At 43.4% G+C, this 20,441-nt stretch overlaps 4 protein-coding genes across 15 annotated transcripts in view; 2 read left to right on the top strand and 2 right to left on the bottom strand.

Annotated features, from left to right (window-relative positions):
- LOC119033671 (olfactory receptor 52K1-like) overlaps positions 1 to 20,441 on the bottom strand; it is a 126,517-nt gene that overhangs the window by 9,911 nt on the left and 96,165 nt on the right. The window contains exon 2 of one of the 12 annotated variants that reach the window (XM_037124091.1): positions 1 to 43. This exon is cut by the window's left edge and continues 94 nt beyond it. The exons of the other annotated variants lie outside the window; for them this stretch is intronic. The gene's annotated coding sequence lies outside the window, so the exon portion shown is untranslated. The remainder of the gene's footprint in view (positions 44 to 20,441) is intronic. 12 annotated transcript variants of the gene reach the window in all.
- LOC119033742 (olfactory receptor 11A1-like) lies at positions 1,968 to 2,906 on the top strand. Its single transcript, XM_037124219.1, has one exon. The coding sequence runs from the start codon at positions 1,977 to 1,979 to the stop codon at positions 2,904 to 2,906; it is 930 nt and encodes a 309-aa protein (XP_036980114.1). The 5' UTR covers positions 1,968 to 1,976.
- LOC119033655 (olfactory receptor 142-like) lies at positions 10,052 to 11,881 on the bottom strand. The gene has a single exon (XM_037124038.1). The coding sequence runs from the start codon at positions 11,351 to 11,353 to the stop codon at positions 10,289 to 10,291; it is 1,065 nt and encodes a 354-aa protein (XP_036979933.1). The 5' UTR covers positions 11,354 to 11,881; the 3' UTR covers positions 10,052 to 10,288.
- LOC119007708 (olfactory receptor 11A1-like) lies at positions 17,529 to 18,717 on the top strand. The gene has a single exon (XM_037077567.1). The coding sequence runs from the start codon at positions 17,752 to 17,754 to the stop codon at positions 18,715 to 18,717; it is 966 nt and encodes a 321-aa protein (XP_036933462.1). The 5' UTR covers positions 17,529 to 17,751.

Here is a 20,441-nt window from a genome sequence, read left to right as displayed (position 1 = left end):
TCACTGGCAGGTGTCAACCGGGCCGCTAACTGAAAACCACTAGCTGAGGCTTGTGTTTGGGCTGATAGCTGGGCTATGGCTGAGGCATGGGCTGAGGCCAAGACATGGGCTGAGACCAAAACATGGGCTGGGGCTGGAGATGAGGCATGGGTTTGGGCTGGAAGGCCGGAAGCTAGCTGGGAGTTGCTGCTGTTTAGTTTGCCAGGGAAGGCCCTCCTGAGTTCAGCAACTTTAGCAATTAACTCCACAGCGCATGGAACTGCCCTCAACCAAGGTCTATCAAACAGGTTCCTGTCAAGCGCTGCTATTACCTGTAGCATCCTCATGTCTGTCTTGCAATCAAGATCCCCTGCAATTTATCCTCAATGTCCAAAAACTGTCTCTTGTAGTCTGCTGGGTCAATTTCAGGTCCCATCATTCTGTCACGCTAGGGTTTTAAGGGGAAAGTTAAGGAAATGGGAGGTGGACCCAAATGCAGTACTCACAGGACAAGAGGCAGGGAATGGGGAGAAACAAAAGGCGGGGTTTTATTGAAAACAAAGGCTGAATGCAACAAAAAAAACAAAGAGCATGACACGAAACATCAGTCCAGGAACCAGAAAACAAAATAGCAACAAAATCAGCAAGACAAAGTACAATCAAAAAGCAAAGTTCAAATCAAATAATGCACAATGCAAAACTCAAAATATACCAAAATGGGAGACTGTAGACAAGACACAAGGATCTTGGACGAGACATCACACAGACAGCAGCAGGAATAGAGGCAGGGACAGGGAGTGAAGGGGAAACAAAGACTTACATATAGAGACACACTGATGAGGGGATGAGGAGCAGGTGAGGAGAGAGAGAAGGGGGGAGGCCAGGTGCGGTAATGACGGGGGGAAGCACAGAGGAGAAAAAACTGACAGACAGAGACAAACTGCAACAAGGGAAATATACAGGAGAACTTGAAGGACACAAGCGGGCATGGGAAATCAAAACATAAGACACAACAAGACACAACACAAAGGCATGGAAATCAAATACAAGAAACCACAAAACACAGAATCATGAACCATGACATCTGAGAACTTACATTTGCATTCTTCTTACTGTATGTTTATGTACTCAGTGTTTATACCAGTGTTTCCCACACATTTATTCTTGGCGGTCTGCCACAATATCAACATTGGCTGCCACATACTGAGTTTCTTTCTTTGGAACTGCGCGTTACATTCTCACTCACTGTGAACGTTGTGAAAGACGCACCTGTTAAACATAATACAATCCTCACAACCCCTGTGAAATTACTCATTTACTGTCAGAATTTGGGCAATTCAGTCAAATAAAATTTGGAGAGTCTATAAGAGCCACCTGATTACATTTCGTCTTCATCCAAGTTAGCTTGGTGCTAAACCGGTGGTTAGCTGAATCGGTCGGTGGTAGTCTGAAGTGCGCATGCTCTATGGAATCCAAGCTGGACAGCCACCACCACATGTTTGATTCTGTGGGCAAAACTGTATATTATAAAGAAAACGCTTTAAATAAAGTTGAAAAAAATATAGCTATATGTGTAACATAATTCCCTACGTTATTGTTTTTTTTTTGCTAACTTTAATTGATGATGAGGTCACACTGCTGCTGTAGGTTTCCTCTGTGTTCAAAAGTTTTAAAGCAGAGTTTCAGCTCAGTTTGGAGGGAGTCAGTACGACTGCAGCAGGACAACTGGTGGACGCTCAAATTCACACAAGGTTTCAATCTCAGTTTTGTCATTTTGAACTCAGCATTCAACAGACTTTGGAAAGGCAATGTTGTATTTGGGGTGGTTTAACAAAATTATGTCCATTATGATGACTCTGTTTCGAGCTATTGTGTTGTTTGTATGCAATTTAATATTTCAGCTGCACAACAAGCAAACATTATAATTAGCACTTAAATCTATGAGAAGAAACTAACAAATCTATCATTTTGTGTTCTTGTGAACCAGATGGAGGATCATGGTGAACTCAACACAGGTTTCATTTTTCACACTTAGTGCCTACTTTGACACTGGGCTGTTTAAATACTTATATTTCATGATTATTTTGTCTCTATATATTTTAATCATTTGTTCCAACCTTCTGCTCATCGTGGTTATCTGTATGAACAGGAGCTTACATGAACCTATGTACATGTTCCTGTGCAGTCTGTTTGTAAATGAACTGTATGGTAGTTCAGGGTTGTTTCCGTTCCTTCTGACTCAGATTCTTTCTGACATTCACACTGTTTCTGCTTTATTTTGCTTCCTGCAGATTTTCTGTGTGTACACTTATGGCAACATAGAGTATTTGACTTTAACCGTCATGTCTTATGACAGATATCTTGCCATCTGTTATCCTCTACAATATAACACTCGTATGTCATACAACAAAGTTGCCATCCTTATTGCTTTAACATGGTTGCTCATATTTCTTTTGAATTTTTTTACAATGCCTTTAATTATTCCTTCACAACTGTGTGGGGACATTATTAAAAAAGTCTACTGTGACTATCACTCTGTTGTGAAACTGGCCTGCTATGACACCACAGTCAGTAACATCTATGGACTCATTGTAACTGCCATCTCAGTCTTTGGTCCTCTAACTTTAATATTTTACACATATATGAAGATTTTTAAAGTGTGTTTCTCTGGTTCTAAACAGACGAGACAGAAAGCTGTCAGTACCTGCACACCTCACCTCGCTTCTCTGCTCAACTTCTCTTTTGGGGCTTGTTTTGAAATATTACAGAGCAGGTTTAATATGAACAGTGTTCCTAATATGTTGAGAATATTTTTATCTTTATACTTTCTTACATGTCCTCCACTCTTCAACCCTGTAATGTATGGGCTCAAACTGTCTAATATACGTGATAGATGTAAAGGTTTGATTATGAATGTCAGCTATTAGTATTAGCAGTTTCTCAACAAATTTTCCTATTTTCTTTAATGGTAATGGTTCCTTGTATTATTATGCTAACGATGAAACATAAGTACATTTACTCAAACAGATCTTTCAACCTGTTCTGATATAGATATACATTATAGACACATGTTGCCTGCAGTAGTAATGCTAACACTGTACAACACTTAAAGGAACAGCTGTTTGCAACTGAATATAAATGGAAGAAAGAAATATTAAAAAACTCTTTGCAGTCATAAAACTGCATTATTAACACATTTTATAGAATGTTAGAGCAGCAACCAAAGTTATTAACATAATTACTATCAGTTGTCTTCCCTCGAATCAAAACTGAATAATTTCAGAACATTCTGATGCTACTGCAGTTGGTTGAGACCAGTGTCGGGGTTTGGGGGTGCTTCAAGTTTCCACATCACACTTGTTTGTAGTCAGTGGCATAAGTATCGGTGGTGCAACTGGAACAGCTGCACCAGGGCCCAGATACCGTCAGGGGCCAATGAAGGAAAAATGAAAAAAAAAAACAGCTGTCCAGAATTGCCACAGTGTTAATCTAACTGTGTCCATCGGCCCATTATTGATCGGCCCACCAGGAAAAATCCTGTTACTCCTGATGGCCAGTCCACCCCTGCAATAGCAGTTCTCTCGAGTGGCTGTGCGTGTGTGTCCAAGTGTGTGTGTGTGTGTGTGTGTGTGTGTGTGTGTGTGTGTGTGTTTGCGTGTGTGTGCACACAAGGGTGCGCTTGTGTTTGGGCTGGGGGTGGGGGGCACCGGGGCCTATCACCATGATGTTACGCTACTGTGTGTAGTTGAATATTGGCCCAGCACTGAAAACAGCCCAAAGATGTTTACATCTGTCATACCTGTTCATGTCCTGGATATGATCCTGATGTTTGTAAAAAAGACAACAAAATAAAGAACAGCTGTCACTGCATGAGGTTAAACAAGAGTACTCCCTCAGTATTGATGTCTGGCTGGTCAGGTCTGAGCTACAACATGGACACGTGACAAAAATTCAGAAATGATGTGTGTTTGAGTCAGGTTTGTTCACGTCAGCTGACATGGAGGTTTATCCTCTTCCCCCACAACAGCTCCAAATAAACAAAAAACTTGACAGTTGTCAATGGTAAGCGTCAAACTCGATTACATTGAGAACTGCTGGTGATGAATAAAAGGTGGGTGTTTGGAGGTTAAAACAAATTGGAGCAATAGTTGCTAGCTGAAAGTGACTGAAGTCTGGGACGGACAGACGGTTATGTTCAATTTATACCTTTGTGTGTAGAGCAAAACATTCTCATGTCTCATCTACACTGTTTGTGTATAATGAGGGAAACAGGAAAGCTGTAACCATGGTACAAACTCTGTGCTTTAGTTTACATGCTGCTTGGTCCTATCATGAAAATTCCTTTAAGGCAAGTTCAGCCATTCGGCAGCCAACAAGACCACCGGGACAAATCTAAGTGTGATGTTTGGATAACCTCACTTTTCTTGGTAATCCTGTGCATTAACATGATATCTTCATTTTCAGTGCTTATTAAAAGTTCACCTGCAGCCGCACCACATTGTTAGAACTATCCAAATCTTAACTGCCTCCTGTCCTGTTAAGGTCTCAGTGAGAGATTTTTGTTATAACTCAGCAGAGGCACCAGAGTATACAACTTAACTCAATATTATATTTTGCTCTTTGTTTAACTCAGTAGTGTCAATCATCTTAGATCATTTACTGATTTTTCTGCTGTCTACATTAAACAGAAGTCTATTTCATGGCTGGCTGTTATATATATTCTATAAAAACTCACTTCCGTTCTACATTGTAGCCTATGAACTCTTTAGAGTAGTGTCGCCTTCATGAATGAAGTGTCAAGCAACAATGCTGCCTGTAATATTCCAGTGATCACCACAAAGCACCCAGACTGAGTCATGTCTGGGATCAAAGTTTTGGATGAGACACGGCCACAGATGGAAAACGTCCATGTGGCATGGCTTCATCTAAAATTTGGACGGATGTCACCTGTGAGGGAATTTCTCAAATGTCCATTATTATTTTTAGAAGTTGTTCTAACATATGAAACTTAATATAGATACAACATCAGAATCAGAATCAGAATCAGAAAAAGCTTTATTGCCAAGTACGATGTTACACATACGAGGAATTTGTTGTGGTGATATTGGTGCATGCATCAAATAACTATTAAGTGAAAATATAACAAATTAACAATATAAACTATTTCAAAAAGTAGAAAATATAACTATACAATATAAATATATATACACAATCTGTTTTTTGGGTAAAAGGATAAAAGGAGCAGACCGGCTGGCAGTGAACAATTACAAGAATGATGTGCAAATGAAAATGTGCAAATGAACAGGATGTTCAAGCTGAGCGTTAATGTAATGCATAAAGTTATGGTGCTGTCAGTGTGACAGTAGAGTCAGTGGTAGAGGTGGAGTGTGAGGAGTGTCAGGGGGGATTCAGGCCTTGTTGATAAGGCTGACAGCAGACGGGAAGAAACTGTTCTTGTGGTGTGAGGTTTTGGTCCTGATGGACCGCAGCCTCCTACCAGAGGGGAGTGTCTCAAAGAGTTTGTGACCGGGATGGGAGGGATCAGCAACAATCTTTCCTGCACGCCTCAGGGTCCTGGAGGTGTACAGGTCCTGAAGAGACAGGAGGTTGCAGCCAATCACCTTCTCTGCTGACCGAATGACACGCTGCAGCCTGCCCTTGTCCTGGTGGCAGCAGCGTACCAGATGGTGATGGAGGAGGTGAGGATGGACTCAATGATGGCTGTGTAGAAGTGCACCATCATTGTCTTCGGCAGACTGAATTTCTGCAGCTGCCGCAGGAAGTACATCCTCTGCTGTGCTTTCTTGATGAGGGAGCTAATGTTCAGCTCCCACTTGAGGTCCTGGGAGATGATTGTTCCCAGGAAGCGGAAAGACTCCACAGTGTCAATAGTGGAGTCACAGAGGGTGATGGGGGCAGGTGAGGCTGAGTTCTTCCTGTAGTCCACAACCATCTCCACTGTCTTTAGAGCATTGAGCTCTAGGCTGTTCTGGTTGCACCAGGTCACCAGGTGGTCAACCTCCCACCTGTAGGCGGACTCGTCACCATCAGAGATGAGTCCGATGAGGGTGGTGTCGTCCGCAAACTTCAGGAGCTTGACGGACTGGTGACTGGAGGTGCAGCTGTTGGTGTACAGGGAGAAGAGCAGAGGAGAAAGAACACAGCCCTGGGGGGATCCGGTACTGATAGTCTGTGCATCGGAGATGTGTTTTCCCAGCTTTACACACTGTTTCCTGTCTGACAGGAAGTCAGTAATCCACCTGCAGGTGGAGTCAGGCACGTTCAGCTGGGAGAGCTTCTCCTGTAGCAGAGCTGGGATGATGGTGTTGAAAGCAGAGCTGAAATCCACAAACAGGATCCTGGCGTAGGTTCCTGTAGAGTCCAGGTGCTGGAGGATATAGTGGAGGGCCAGGTTGACAGCATCATCTACAGACCTGTTGGCTCTGTAGGCAAACTGCAGGGGGTCCAGGAGAGGGTCGGTGATGTCCTTGAGGTGTGAGAGCACAAGGCGCTCAAAGGACTTCATGACCACAGAGGTCAGGGCGACGGGTCTGAAGTCGTTAAGTCCGGTGGTCCTTGGCTTCTTGGGGACAGGGATGATGGTTGAGGTCTTGAAGCAGGCTGGCACGTGACAGGTCTCCAGTGAGGTGTTAAAAATGTCTGTGAACACTGGGGACAGCTGGTCAGCACAGTGCTTCAGGGAGGATGGGGAGACCGAATCCGGTCCAGCAGCTTTCCGGGGGTTCTGTCTCTTGAAGAGTTTGTTGACGTCCCTCTCATGGATGGAAAGAGTCGTCACTGAGGAGGGTGGGGAGGGGGTGCCCATTAAGGTGGGCATTGGTGGAGGGGCCCATTAAGGTGGGCATTGGTGGAGGAGACTGGAGTTGGAGCTGGAGCTGTTGGGAGGTGTCGTGGGGGATGGTGTCAGGACTGTCCCTTTGTCTTTCAAAGCGGCAGTAGAACTCGTTCAGGTCGTTGGCTAGGCGTCGGTCGTTAATGGAGTGGGGGGCTTTAGGCTTGTAGTTGGTGATCTGCCTGAGCCCTTTCCAGACAGACGCAGAGTCGGTAGCTGAGAACTGGTGTTGGAGCTTCTCAGAGTACTGTCGTTTAGCCTCTTTCACCGCCTTGCTAAACTTGTACTTCGCCTCTTTGAATCTGTCTTTGTCCCCACTTCTGAAGGCCTCTTCCTTTGCAAGCCTTAGCTGTCTGAGTTTGGCTGTGAACCAGGCGTTGTCATTGTTGTAACTCACCCTGGTGCGTGTTGGAACACAGCAGTCTTCACAGAAGCTGATGTATGACATCACAGCCTCTGTGTACTCATCCAGACTGTTGGTAGCAGTCCTGAACACATCCCAGTCAGTAGAGTCCAAACACGCCTGGAGATCCTCCACAGCTTCACTGGTCCACGTCTTTGAAGTCCTCACTACAGGTTTGCAGAGCTTTAGTTTCTGCCTGTAGGCAGGAATCAGGTGGAGCATGACGTGGTCAGAGTGACCCAGTGCAGCACAGGGACGGCGTGATAAGCATCCCTGACTGTGGTGTAACAGTGATCCAGAATTTTCCCCTCTCTGGTCGGGCATTTAACAAACTGTCTGTATTTAGGGAGATCGTGTGTGAGGTTGCCTTTGTTAAAGTCTCCAGAGACAATAACCAAAGAGTCCGGGTTGGTCCGCTCCACACACAGTATCTGGTCGGCGAGCATGCGCTGTGCGTCCTGCACGTTGGCCTGCGGCGGGATGTAAACACCGACCAGAATGAATGAAGCGAAGTTGTTGCCCTGATGTTCATGAGCTCTTCTCTGGTGAAAGAGCTCCGGGTACTGTCGCAAAAAACAGAGTTTACGCACAAAACAAAACAAAACAATGCGCACCAACAAACCGAGGCAGCCGTCCGCGGCGCCATCTTGATGCTTTTTCATTTTCATTTTCTTTTTCATTATCATTTATGTAAAGTAAAATCTTGTGTCTGTTGGCTTCAGACATGAGCTCTGTCTTATGATAATCATCTGGTTGTATAGTATGGTATGGGACAGTGTGCCGTGAAAACTACCATAACAGGAACTCAGTTAAGGAGCTCATCCTGAAGCCTCTTGTGTGTATATGTATATATGTTTTTTTGTGTTTAATGAGGCGGATGTAGAGATGATGGGAATGTTGTTTTTAGTGAGCTCATACGATATATTGTGACTATACTACAATTCAGTAATTGCTTTCTGCTGTTATTAACGATGAGGAGAGACGGCCTCTCTTCACTAATCATCTATGTGCTGCTGATGTGTGATTCTTGCTTGCAAGCAATAAAAGAACTTCTAAAAAAAAAAATTTAGTGTCGAACTTGGTTTTTGACCAACTCTCTTTCTACATTTAATGTTAACTGATGATGTTTTGCAGCTGGCTAATTAAATCTGCTTGTTTGACAGACTGGACAGAGTAGACTGATTATTATCTTTGTAAAGTCATATCCAGCTGAGATGTGTTGGCTGTTTGTTTTCACTGATAATGTCAATGTGAACACAGAGGGCCAGGGTAAGTGTGAAAGCTTTTTAATTACCTCCTCAGGGAACAATGTCACTGAATGAATGCCCTTCTGATTATGACCTGAACCATGTTTGTGCCTTCGTTTTACCTCTGGAATTCTCTCAGGATACAGTTAGAAACCTTTGACCATCTTTGGGCCTCCTGCTCTCTTCTGACCCTTCAAATTTAACACCAAGATCTTGTCTTAAAACCTTAAAATCATCATGCTAACTCATCAGCTTTTGAACAAGCTAAGCCAAGCTAAAGCTAAGCCATCTGTCAGGACCTGCAGTGCAAAGCTATCATATGACAGATAATGTTGCTCAGGAACACAGACTCACAAAGGTTCATATGTTCAGGTCTTCTTCATTTTCCCCACTATTTTAGCTGTACTGGACAGGCCCAGAAAAGAGACACAAATATTTAAGGCTTTAATTGTTTATTTTTTTTGATTCAAGTGAATTCAAAATCATGCAAATGACGGCACCTAATGCTTCCTGCCAGGGGCGGGCTGGGGTTGAAATCCACCCCGGGAGCTTGGTTTGGAGAGGCCTTTTATCCAATCGCATGACAGGCGCAAGTGGAACCGTAATTTTAACATGAATACTTTATTTGCAGTACAAAAACCATCTGATGATATTAAACACCACACACACAGATCAGTCAGTCAGTAGAGTGTATTGAAGTACATATGCTCACGTATACTATCATAGTGTTAGTATAGCATAGTGACAGCCTGTCACTATGTGACGGACAATATAGTTATCTGAATCTTTAATCATTAGCTAGCAGCATCATTGCTATCAAACAAACATGTCGGTGCTGTGGAACTTCTTTGGAGTAAATGAGACAGATGAAACCCAAGCCATCAGCAATCTATGCAACGGGAGCATCTGCAAAAAGTTTCAACGCGACAATGACATCATTGATTGGATCGGTGAATTAAGACATTACGGCCGATCTCACAAATTGCACAAAATGCAAAATATTGGCCGATCCGATATATAGCTGATCAGATCTTCGGAAAGCCTAGTTCTGTGTGCCCTGAACACATCCAAAAACACAAACTACAGTTCTCAACGGGCTTGAAAATTACAACCCGACCCAACGCAGCCCAACATAATGGCATTAATTGTCTGCCTGAAACTGCTGGGTCCTGTGTCGTCACTGGCCTGGCTGACTGTAGCTGTGTTGACCTTCGCCCCTCCACCATCGCTTTCTCCGGCTTCTTTCTTTTTAGCATGTTTACTAATATGAATTCATCCCGCTCCTTTTACTTTTTCTTAAACAGGAAAATAACGGTTTGATGACTGACTAAGCGGCTAAGCCAGTCACATTTCAATAGAAACAAGGCTCAGCTCAAGTTGGGAGAGGCCGCTCATACACCCCTTTAATATGCAAAATATTAGATTGACCCAGTATGATGTTCCACTCTGTGCCACCTGCGGCTGTTTTATGGGGTAAAAAAACGTTCCGACCACCGGCCAGTTTGGCCTGAAACAGACCGACCGTTCAGGAATACTCCCGAACCTCCCTATGGCCACCCGCCCCTGCTTCCTGCTGCTATACAATTATACATTGGATTTTGTTTTCCCCCCATTAAATATGCACAAGTCATTGCTTCATCAGACAAAACATGAAACCAGTTGTTTTCAAAATAATTGACCATTATTACTATGATAAACTTAAATGTTTGGTTTTAATCATACACATACTCATTTAATCATAAGTCCTTTTCCATAATTTTCAAATGTATGACATAATGCACGGTTAGTGTTCAGAGCCAGCTTAAATCAAATCAGTAAATCTCTATGATAACAACCAGCAGAAATGAGATTTTTACATATGTTACGGATATTTGGCATTTTCAGGCCATACATTACAGGGTTGAGAAGGGGCTGGCATGTGAGAAAATATAATGATAGCAAGATTCGAATCATATTAGGCACAGTGCTCATTTCAAATCTGTTCTGAAATATTTCAAAACAAACCCCAAAAGAGAAGTTGAGCAGAGAAGCAAGATGAGGTGTGCAGGTACTGACGGCTTTCTGTCTCGTCTGTTTAGAACCAGAGAAACAAACTATAAGGATCTTTATATATGTGTAAAATATCAGAGTAATAGGACATATGATTGTGAGAGTAGTGGCAATGATTCCATAAATGTTATTGACTGTTGTGTTAGAGCAGGCCTGTTTGACAATGGAGTAGTTGTTACAGTACACTTTGTTAATGATGTTCCCACGCAGCTGTAAAGGGATACTCAGAGACAGTGGAAGAACACAGATAACAGAGGCATATAACCAAACTACAGAAATAAGTATCTTAATCTTGCTACATGTCATACGTGTGTGATACTGCAGAGGACAGCAGATAGCAAGATATCTGTCATAAGACATGACGGCCAAGTTAAAAAATTCTACACTTCCATAAGAATACAAACAGAAAATCTGCAGGAAACAAAGAGAAGCAGAAACAGTGTGAATGTCAGAGAGAATCTGAGTCAGAAGGAACGGAAACAACCCTGAACTACCATACAGTTCATTTACAAACAGACTGCACAGGAACATGTACATAGGTTCATGTAAGCTCCTGTTCATACAGATAACCACGATGAGCAGAAGGTTGGAACAAACAATTACAATATATAAAGACAAAATAATCGTGAAATAGAGATATTTCAAAAGACCAGTGTCAAAGTAGGCACTCAGAGTGAAATATACAACCTGTGTAGAGTTCATCGTGATTGTCTTCACATAAAAAGAGATCACTATTATGTCACCAAACCTCCAGTCCAGCCCCTCGTTCACCAAAGTCAATATACAGTTTAGTTTAGAAATGACACAATTAGTTGTTGACATGTTGTGACATTCACCTGCTGCAGTGAGTCTGAGTCCTCCCTCAGTCAGACTGGGCTGAAACGCTGCTTCTGCTTCTTTTAAAGTGTTCGAGCCAGGGGACGCCTACAGCAGCAGTCTAACCTCATCATCCAGGAACAATTAACTAACTGTAACTCTGAACAGTATGAGGAATAAACACACTATCGTTAATCTGACTTTATTATGTACATGTAAGATGGTGCTTTTGATTTTTTTTATTTCTGATTTCTCTTTTTGCTCTTTATAAAAACAAGGTGGACATGAAGCTATAAAACAAAGGATTGTGAGACTGAACTCACCAACCTGACTGATCACTGACAGAGAATCAGTTCACAGTATAACAGCACGGCGTTCATTTATAGTTTCTGGATCTAATTCTTACTGCAGTGCACACGCTGTGTTGGATGTACTTGTGTCCATCTGTGCACCTGTGGCTGTGTTGATCTTAAAATAAGATGTTCTCAGCAGCATTGATTATTGATAGTGTGTTACTATCTTGCTTGAGGCAGCAGAAAGCAACAGCACAGTTATTTTTTTATTCACTGCATGGTGTTTCAAAGTGCAAAGCAATGTTGAACATTTCTGCTGCTGGAGGGATTGCTGCAGGTGATACATACTCCCCCTATTAAAGATGTTTTAATAAACTAACTTCTGTTAGTAATTATTATAATGTTTATGCCCTGGCCTTCCTGATCAGTGCAGTGTAAGGATGTTCAAACCCTTTCATACTGTTTATTCATCTGCCGTCATCCGTTCATTCTCCAGGACCACTCAGCTGTCACTCATAATATACACGATTCATATTAATGTGTGTTTTCAGACACACTTTCAAAATGTTATCAAATGAGAATTTTCCAGAGATTCCTGACAGCCTGGTGGTTGGAGTTGGGGGTAGAGAGGGGAGAGAGTTTAACATCCTAATAGCCTGGTGGATAAAGCTGTTGGTGAGTCTGGTGGTGCAGGAACAGAGGCTCCTATACCTTCTTCCTGAGGGTTAGAGGGTTAACAGACTCCCTCGCTTGAGTTTGCACAGGAAGTAGAGGCGCCACTGGGCTTTCTTCACCAGGGATGTGGTGTTGGTGGTCCAGGAGAGTTCCTTACTGACATGCACCCCCAGGAATTTGGTGCTGCTCATTCTCTCCACTGTAGCACCATTGATGGTCAATGGCAGGTGTTGGGTGAGGCCTCTCTGGAAATCGACAACAATCTCCTCGGTCATGCTGACATTCAGTAGGAGATTGTTGTCTCTGCATTATGTGGTCAGAAGGTTGACCTCCCTCCTGTAGTGGGTCTTGTTACCAACCACCAGAGCTGTGACGTGCGCAAACTTCACTATGTGGTTGGTGCTGTAGGTTGTTGTGCAGTCGTGTGTCAGCAGGGGGAAGAGCAGGGGAATGAGCACACAGCCTTCGGGGCCCCTGTGCTCAGTGTGATGCTGTGTTGTTGCAAGCACGTACTACTTGTGGCCTCTGACTAGGAAGTCCAGCAGCCAGTTGCACAGGGAGATGAGGGAGCTGAGCCCCAATTTATCAAGTTTGCAGATGAGTTTCTGGGGGATTATAGTATTTAATGTTGAGCTGAAGTCAATGAACAGCATTCTCACATATGAGTCTTTTTTGTCCAGTGGGTGAGGGCTGGGTGGAGAGCAGCACAGATTACATCCTCTGTGGATCGTTTGGCTCGGTGTGCAAACTGGAAGGGGTCCAGGGTGGGGGGTAGGATGGATTTGTTGTGTGACATGACTAGCCTTTCGAAACACTTCACGATGATGGGTGTCAGTGCGACAGGACGGCAGTCGTTGAAGCAGGATGGAGCAGATTTCTTTGGCACAGGTATGATGGTGGCGGCCTTGAAACATGATGGAACAACAGCTTGCCTCAGAGAAGGGTTAAAGACGTCTGTGAAGACATCATTAAGCTCTTCTGCGCAGTCCTTCAGCACACAACCAAGTATGTTATCTAGACCTGTTGCCTTGCAGATGTTGATAACAGAGAGTGTCCTCTTTACGCTGGCGGCAGACAGGCACAGAGTCTGATCTTGGGGAGGGGGTGGGGTCTTCTGCGGGCATGTGTTGTTTTGTGCTTTGAAGCGTGCAAATAAGCTGTTCAGGTTGTTGAGCAGAGAGGTGTTGCTCTCACAGCTCTGTGGCACAGGCTTGTAGGCCATGATGGCCTGGGTGACCTGCCATAGGCCCTGTGCATCTCTGCGGTCTCTGAAGTGGGAGGTTATCTTGTGTGTGTAATCCTGTTTTGTTTCCTGATGCCACGGGACAGGTTGGCTCTTGCTGTTCTCAGACCAGATTCATCACCGGCTCTGATGGCGCTGTCTCTAGCCCTCAGCAGCCTGTGGACATCTCCTGTAAGCCATGGCTTCCGGTTAGCCCAAGTGATGATGCTTTTTGTGTAGGTCACATCATCGATGCACTTGGTGATGTAAGAGATCACAGTGTCTGTGTACTCCTCAGTGTCTGTGTGGTTGCTTTGCATGCTCCTTTGAAAGTAGCGTAGACAAGGTCCAAAATGTTATCCCCCCTTGTCAGGAAATCAACATGCTGGTGAAGTTTCGGAAGGACAGTCTTGAGATCAGCATGATTGAAATCTCCGTCAGTCGTTCCTGGATGAGCATGATGTCCTGGAGGTTTTCCAGTCTGGTTTAAAATAGGTGTCAACATTTACAATTTTTTGTACACGTGCAAACGGGGCTTCTAACTGACATTTACCCGGTTACACATTGGAGATTTATGATCTCTTTCTATTGCATTTGCGCTATATAACCGCTAGAGGGTTCTGTCTCTATTCAAATATCTCCTAATCCCATTAAATCAAAGCCATTCCAGTAGTTACCAGACAAAAACGTATTCTTGTAGACCCACTACAAATAGGTACTAAATTATAGCCAACATAACAGATAAATCACAGAACTTAATTTAACATCTTAAGGCTTAGGCCTACATATAACAGAACGTAAAATGAGTTGAAAATAAAATCATCTATCATTTTGACAGACAAGAAAAAGTACAAGTCAAAACTGAAAAAGGTTTAACCTTTTTTATTCATTGTTTTAAATTCTCACATTTACAATTTGTTTTTAAACTTTTTTTAACGTGCAACTGCATTCACTGAAATGGGAAAAAAAAATGTGTTTTCGTCCAGGTCATAAAAAGCAGACAGTACACCATCCAACAATATAATCAATGTACAACAACACACAACAGCTAAAATAACAAGCCATTAACAGTTTTTGTTTTCAGCAGCACTATGATGACTTGAGCGCTGCGCTCTTCTCCCCTTTCCTCTGTAGCCTATTTTACACAGCAGCTGTCTTGCCTTTAAGTGATCGCGCTGGTCTGAAAAACACAATAACAAAAACAAAAACAAAAGTTTTTTAAAATTATCTTTAGGAATGGCCAAGAACGACATTTTACCGGTATGCAAAATAAATCACCGAATGCAAATAGAATAGCCTAACTGAGATCAAAACAATAATGGAAATATATTAATATGGGTAATAGGCTAATAGTGCAAGAGAAAAATAACTGTATAATAATTCAGTACCTCTGCAGGTTTTTGTTGAGGAAGATGAGCTTATTGACATTGTCTGGTAGTAACCTGGAGAGGAACTTTCTGGCCAACCTTGACATGATGGGGTATTGCAGTTTATGGGCTCTCCACCACACAAGGGGGTCTGCATGTCGAGGGCCACCATTTCAGCTATTAAGATGCTGATATGTGCACTCCATGCCTTGTCAGATTTCTTCAATTTGTATGTATCATCCCTCATGCTAGCCTGTGAACCGCTAGCGGTAGAACCGATGCCAGCAGCGGTCTCTCCCTCAAACTTGTTCGGGTGTTTCTGCATGGATCCCGTGCTGTTGCTGTAAGCCAACTTTGCCTGACATAGCCTACACTCAACTTGATTTCCACGGGCAGTTTGCTCAGTAAACTGCCACACAGTGCTCTGCTTGTTGACCGCCACCATTGCGTCCCTGAGTCAACTTGAAGTGACATTGTGCCCCATTCATCTATTATGTATGCGGATAACTGCACTAATGGGAAGATTAACTGTATAGTTAGTTAATGTTATTATCTGAAGCATTCAGGCAACATTATCACCCCTAAAAATACTATATATATTGGTGAGAAATGAACGAGTAGGAGGAGGAGGAGGAAAAAAAAAAAAAGACGTGTAAACGGTTATTGATTTTTCTAAACCCTTCTTATTTGTTATCCGTGTACCCATTTACACGTGTAAATGTTGACACTCCTAGTTTAAAACACAGCATAGTACAGTCAGCTTTATTAAAGGTCCCATATTATACTGTTTTTCATCAATTTCACACAGCTGTCAGAGGTCAAAAACTCTGTATTCGATATGCATTGCCCCAAACCCATGTGTGGTCCTGAATTACAGCTGTCTAAAAGTCACTCTACAGAGCTCTATTCAGAGCAGTCTGATTGTGTGCCCACACCTTTAAATGCTAATGAGCCCCATCTGTCAATGCTTACTTGGAGAGCCCTGCCTGCTAAGTCACTCTCAGGGAGAGGAAGCCCCTTGTGTTAGCAGTAGCATGCGCTAATGTTTATGGTGAATATAAGGCTATGGCTCGCGGAGATTGTTTTGTTCAACCGAACTAGTTTGACCCAGAATGGGACCCAGAAGGAGAGGCTCCTGAAGAAGTACAGACTCTGTGGCTACAGCAGGACGTTTCAGAATGGTTAGTGTGTCTGTATAATGTTAGTTTGTTCGTATGTGTTGTTACAGTTACTACCATGTAGCTAATGGCTAACAGCTACTGAAAGCTGTGTTTGTCTCCAACACAGCTCCCAAACCCTTGGACACTGTTCACACTGGCGACACTTTTCAGCGCAGTTGCTGGGTCCGGTATGGGTGGGACTGATCCTTTTACGAGGGTCAGTGTCGAGGTAAAGCCAGCCTTGTACTGACCCTCGTTACTGAAGCAGTCCAATGTGAAGTGGTTAGCACACACACATACAAGCTAACATGAACCATAGCCGGCACGTTGTCAGTAAAAAATTAAACGCAACCACTGTCTCTTCTGTTGTTCTGTAGCTGGGACAGAATATAGGCTGATGTTAATTTTTACAACCAACAACAGATTAATTTGTGTGTCTAACTCTGAGCGATGACGTTGTGAAACACTGCTATCTTACCACTGGACACACCAAACTTCACCATGGGGATGAATGCCCCCTTTTCGGATATCTCGTATCACTGAGCAGAGGAGGCCGGCCTATGATGAAGACTCCTTTCATTAAGTAACTCTAGCAGCTGAATCTGAACAGCCTGTAGGAGCGCCGTTTTACCAGTGGGTGGGCTGCAGAGACCATGCAGGAAACACGTGTTTTCCTCATTCTGGGAGCAGGTAGGCTCAGGGAGGACCAGTTTATATACTGTACGAAGTGACCAGAGAAAACATGATTTTCATAATGTGGGACCTTCAAGTTCCAGGCATGGCTGACCTTTTGTCCAGGGCAAAGTAAATCGTAAAAAGAATATGCTGGCAATTCTGGACTCCTCCAGTGTCTCTCATGCTGTGTTTAGCATAGAAATGGCCAAGTCTGGGTTAGGGTTAGGGTGAACCTCAGTGCCAGGTCCCCTGTTATCTGCCCCAGTCTGCAAGTAACAAGGCTGAATCCCTGCCAGTTAAGCTCGCGTTTGTGAGCCTGCAGCCATCCTGCTCTTATTCAGCTAACCACCAACCTGCAAGCCTCCATAAAGTTTTTAATCTGATGATCCCTTTGGGCCCTTTTTGGGGGAACCCGGTTAATGACGACCTAGTTGAAGGAGGACCCCCACAAGAAGGACAGCCCTCTGAGAAACTCAAGGCTACCATCATTTAGCTCCCTGGTGTCTTTCTTATTAGACCTTGCTCCAGAAACAGGTGGTCTTCAGTCAGTCAACATAGAGCCACCACCCATTTCCCTGTCAGATGCCCTGAAACCACCGTCCAAGATGCCCCCAAAAAGGAAGTATGGCTCCTGCTAATATTGTGCCTCTCTGTCACCCAGTTGATGGCCCCTGACAGTGTCCTCTCTGTTCCTACTCTGGGGACACCTGCAGTCCTTATCATGTTGTGGGTCCCGGCAGGCGCCCTTCCTGGACAGCTGTTGTTTGTATAAAACAACAGCTCCAGCAGGCGACACAGGCTGAACTGTGTGTGATGTGACCATGTTTCATTTACACAGTTAAATCTCTGGTGTGTTGGGACATGCTTGTGCTTCTTTAAACCTTTGTAATGTTGAACATTTAAAAAAAAAAAAAGCAAAGTTATCGATCCTAAATGGTGCCTTTGAAGCAAACTGATAATTTATTGGATATAAAAGAGGACATTTTAATACTAATTAGGTCCCTTTTAAAGAATGACTTTGAATTCAACTTCATCAACTTTAGCGTATTTTATTCTTGGAGCTTATTTGCACATTGGAAACTTGAGACACCTGTATTTTATGTTAACAGCTTTACTTTACATTGTTATTGTGTTTGTCAACATTTCCCTCATCGTGGTTATCTGTATGAACAGGAGCTTACATGAACCTATGTACATGTTCCTGTGCAGTCTGTTTGTAAATGAACTGTATGGTAGTTCAGGGTTGTTTCCGTTCCTTCTGACTCAGATTCTCTCTGACATTCACACTGTTTCTGCTTCTCTTTGTTTCCTGCAGATCTTCGTTTTATATACATATGTCAACGTACAGTTTTCTAATTTAGCCGTCATGTCTTATGACAGATATCTTGCTATCTGTTGTCCTCTACAGTATAAAACACGTATGACACCTAAAAAGGTATGTCTGTTAATAATTGTCTTATGGTTATACTCTTGTGTGAAATGTCTGATTACTTTATCCTTAAACATCCATTTGAAGTTTTGTGGAAACATTATAGACAGTTTGCATTGTCATAACTACCTTATTGTAAAACTGTCCTGTTCTGACACCAGAGTGAACAACATTTATGGACTTTTCACCACGAATATATCAATTTTGGTTCCTCTGTTTCCAATCATTTTCTCTTACATGAAAATTCTCCACATTTGTTTTTCTGGTTCCAAACAGACGAGACAGAAAGCTGTCAGTACCTGCACACCTCACCTCGTGTCTCTTCTGAATTTTTCTTTTGGGTGTTTCTTTGAAATAATTCAGACCAGACTTGATATGAACAGTGTTCCCAGTGTGCTGCGAATTGTTCTGTCTCTGTATTTTGTAATCATTCAGCCACTCTTGAATCCGATCATGTACGGACTGCAAATGTCCAAAATACGAAATACATGCAAAATTCTCTGCTGTTATAAAATGTTGACTATTCACAGAGATCTGACGTTAACATAAGAAAGCAGCATTGAATAATTCATATTTTGCACTGAAGAGAACTGCAGAATGTAACACTCCTGACAATGTTCAACTGGATAATATGTAATGTGGAGTACTGCAATATAATTACAGTAACATATTTAATAATTAATGAAGTTTGTAATGAATATGACTTAGGCAGTGAGTCTGACTAAAAGCCTGTGTATGTTTTGAAGTGTAGCAGCACTCTGCACAATAAAAGGCCAACATTATCAAATTAAAATATAATAAAATACAAGACATTTATTTTTTCTATGAAAACTGAAAAAATCTCAGTTTTAGCACGTAGTCATTATGTCACTGTTGTACGAAGTGCAATTAAAGTATTGAGCAGAATTCATTGTTGACTTCAGCACCTGGTTCAGCACCTGTGAGGGTTGATGGATATTACTGAGCTGGCTGCTTAATAACCCCAGGTTAATGATGAGCTGATATAATGTTATTTAAGAGGTCTCTGATTCACAAAAAGTATATCACTAATGATATTATCATGAAAACATGTCCATGAAGTTTTGCAGTGAGTGCAGTTTTCCATGAAGCTACAGAGCTGACAGCAAGAGAGGAGAGCAAAGATATGATTGGCTGCAAAACAGTAAATGTCCCTAATCAGCTGATACGAGGACAAAGTAGAAGAGGGAAGGGAATAAAAAACAGTCTTCCTGACTTCAGTTAATCCCAAGCTTTAGTATGGTGGTGTCCATTTGTTGAAGTTGTCATGGTAGCTGTGAGTGTGTGGGAACATCATTCACAAAGTGTACTATGAAAACTTCTCTATGGTCAGACTGGCCTGTTCCAACACCACAGACAACAACATCTGTGGACTTGTTTACATGTTTACAGTAATCTTTTCTCTTACAATTTTAATTCTCTCCTCCTTGAACTGGCACCTTATCATGGTGGAGGAGTGTGAGCACCTGAATGATGCACCTGAATGATCCTAGGAGCTATATTGTCCGGTGCTCAATGCCCCTGGTAGTGTCTCAATGCAAACAGGTCCTAGGTGACAGGTCAGACTAAGATCAGTTCAAAAGCCCCTAATGACAGAAAGAATATCAAGGATGATTACGTCACCAGGATTGGCATCACCGGGGCCCCACCCTGGAGCAAGGCCTGGGATTGGGGCTCACAGGCGAGCGCCTGGTGGCTGGGTCTTTGTCCATGGGACCCGGCTGGGCACAGCCCGACGGAGCGACATGGACCCGCCCTCCAGTGAGCTTACCACTCGCAGGAGGGTTCAGAGGGGGCAGGTGCTGTGTGATTTGGGTGGTGGTCGTGGGCGGAGGCCCCGTCAACCCAATCCCCAGACGGTGACTCTAGCCATGGGGAATGTCACCTCGCTGGGGGGGAAAGAGCCTGAGCTGGTGCAGAGGTTGAGCGGTACCGGCCAGAGATAGTCGAGTTTGCCTCCACGCACAGTCTGGGCTCTGGAACCCAACTCCCTGAGAGGGGCTGGACTCTCTTCTATTCTGGAGTTACCCACGGTGAGAGCCAGCGAGCTGGTGTGGGCTTGCTTATAGCTCCTCAGCTCAGCCGCCATGTGTTGGAGCTTACCCCGGTGAACAAGAGGGTTGTTTCCCTGCGCCTTCGGGTCAGGTATAGGTCTCTCACTGTTGTCTCGGCTTATGGGCCGAACAGCCTCAGGAGGGGGAAGCAGTCCTCCACCAACACTGTTTACAGTGGAGGTGGGGAGCTGTTGACCTCGA

This window comes from Acanthopagrus latus, chromosome 2, assembly GCF_904848185.1.
Source record: "Acanthopagrus latus isolate v.2019 chromosome 2, fAcaLat1.1, whole genome shotgun sequence".
Taxonomy (NCBI): Eukaryota; Metazoa; Chordata; class Actinopteri; order Spariformes; family Sparidae; genus Acanthopagrus; species Acanthopagrus latus.
This window is presented reverse-complemented; position numbering and strand designations above follow the sequence as displayed.

Coding starts and splice junctions, on each gene's coding strand:
- LOC119033742 (XM_037124219.1), top strand. CDS start 1,977: ATGGTGAACTCAACACAGGTTTCATTTTTCACACTTAGTGCCTACTTT.
- LOC119033655 (XM_037124038.1), bottom strand. CDS start 11,353: ATGTCAACAACTAATTGTGTCATTTCTAAACTAAACTGTATATTGACT.
- LOC119007708 (XM_037077567.1), top strand. CDS start 17,752: ATGACTTTGAATTCAACTTCATCAACTTTAGCGTATTTTATTCTTGGA.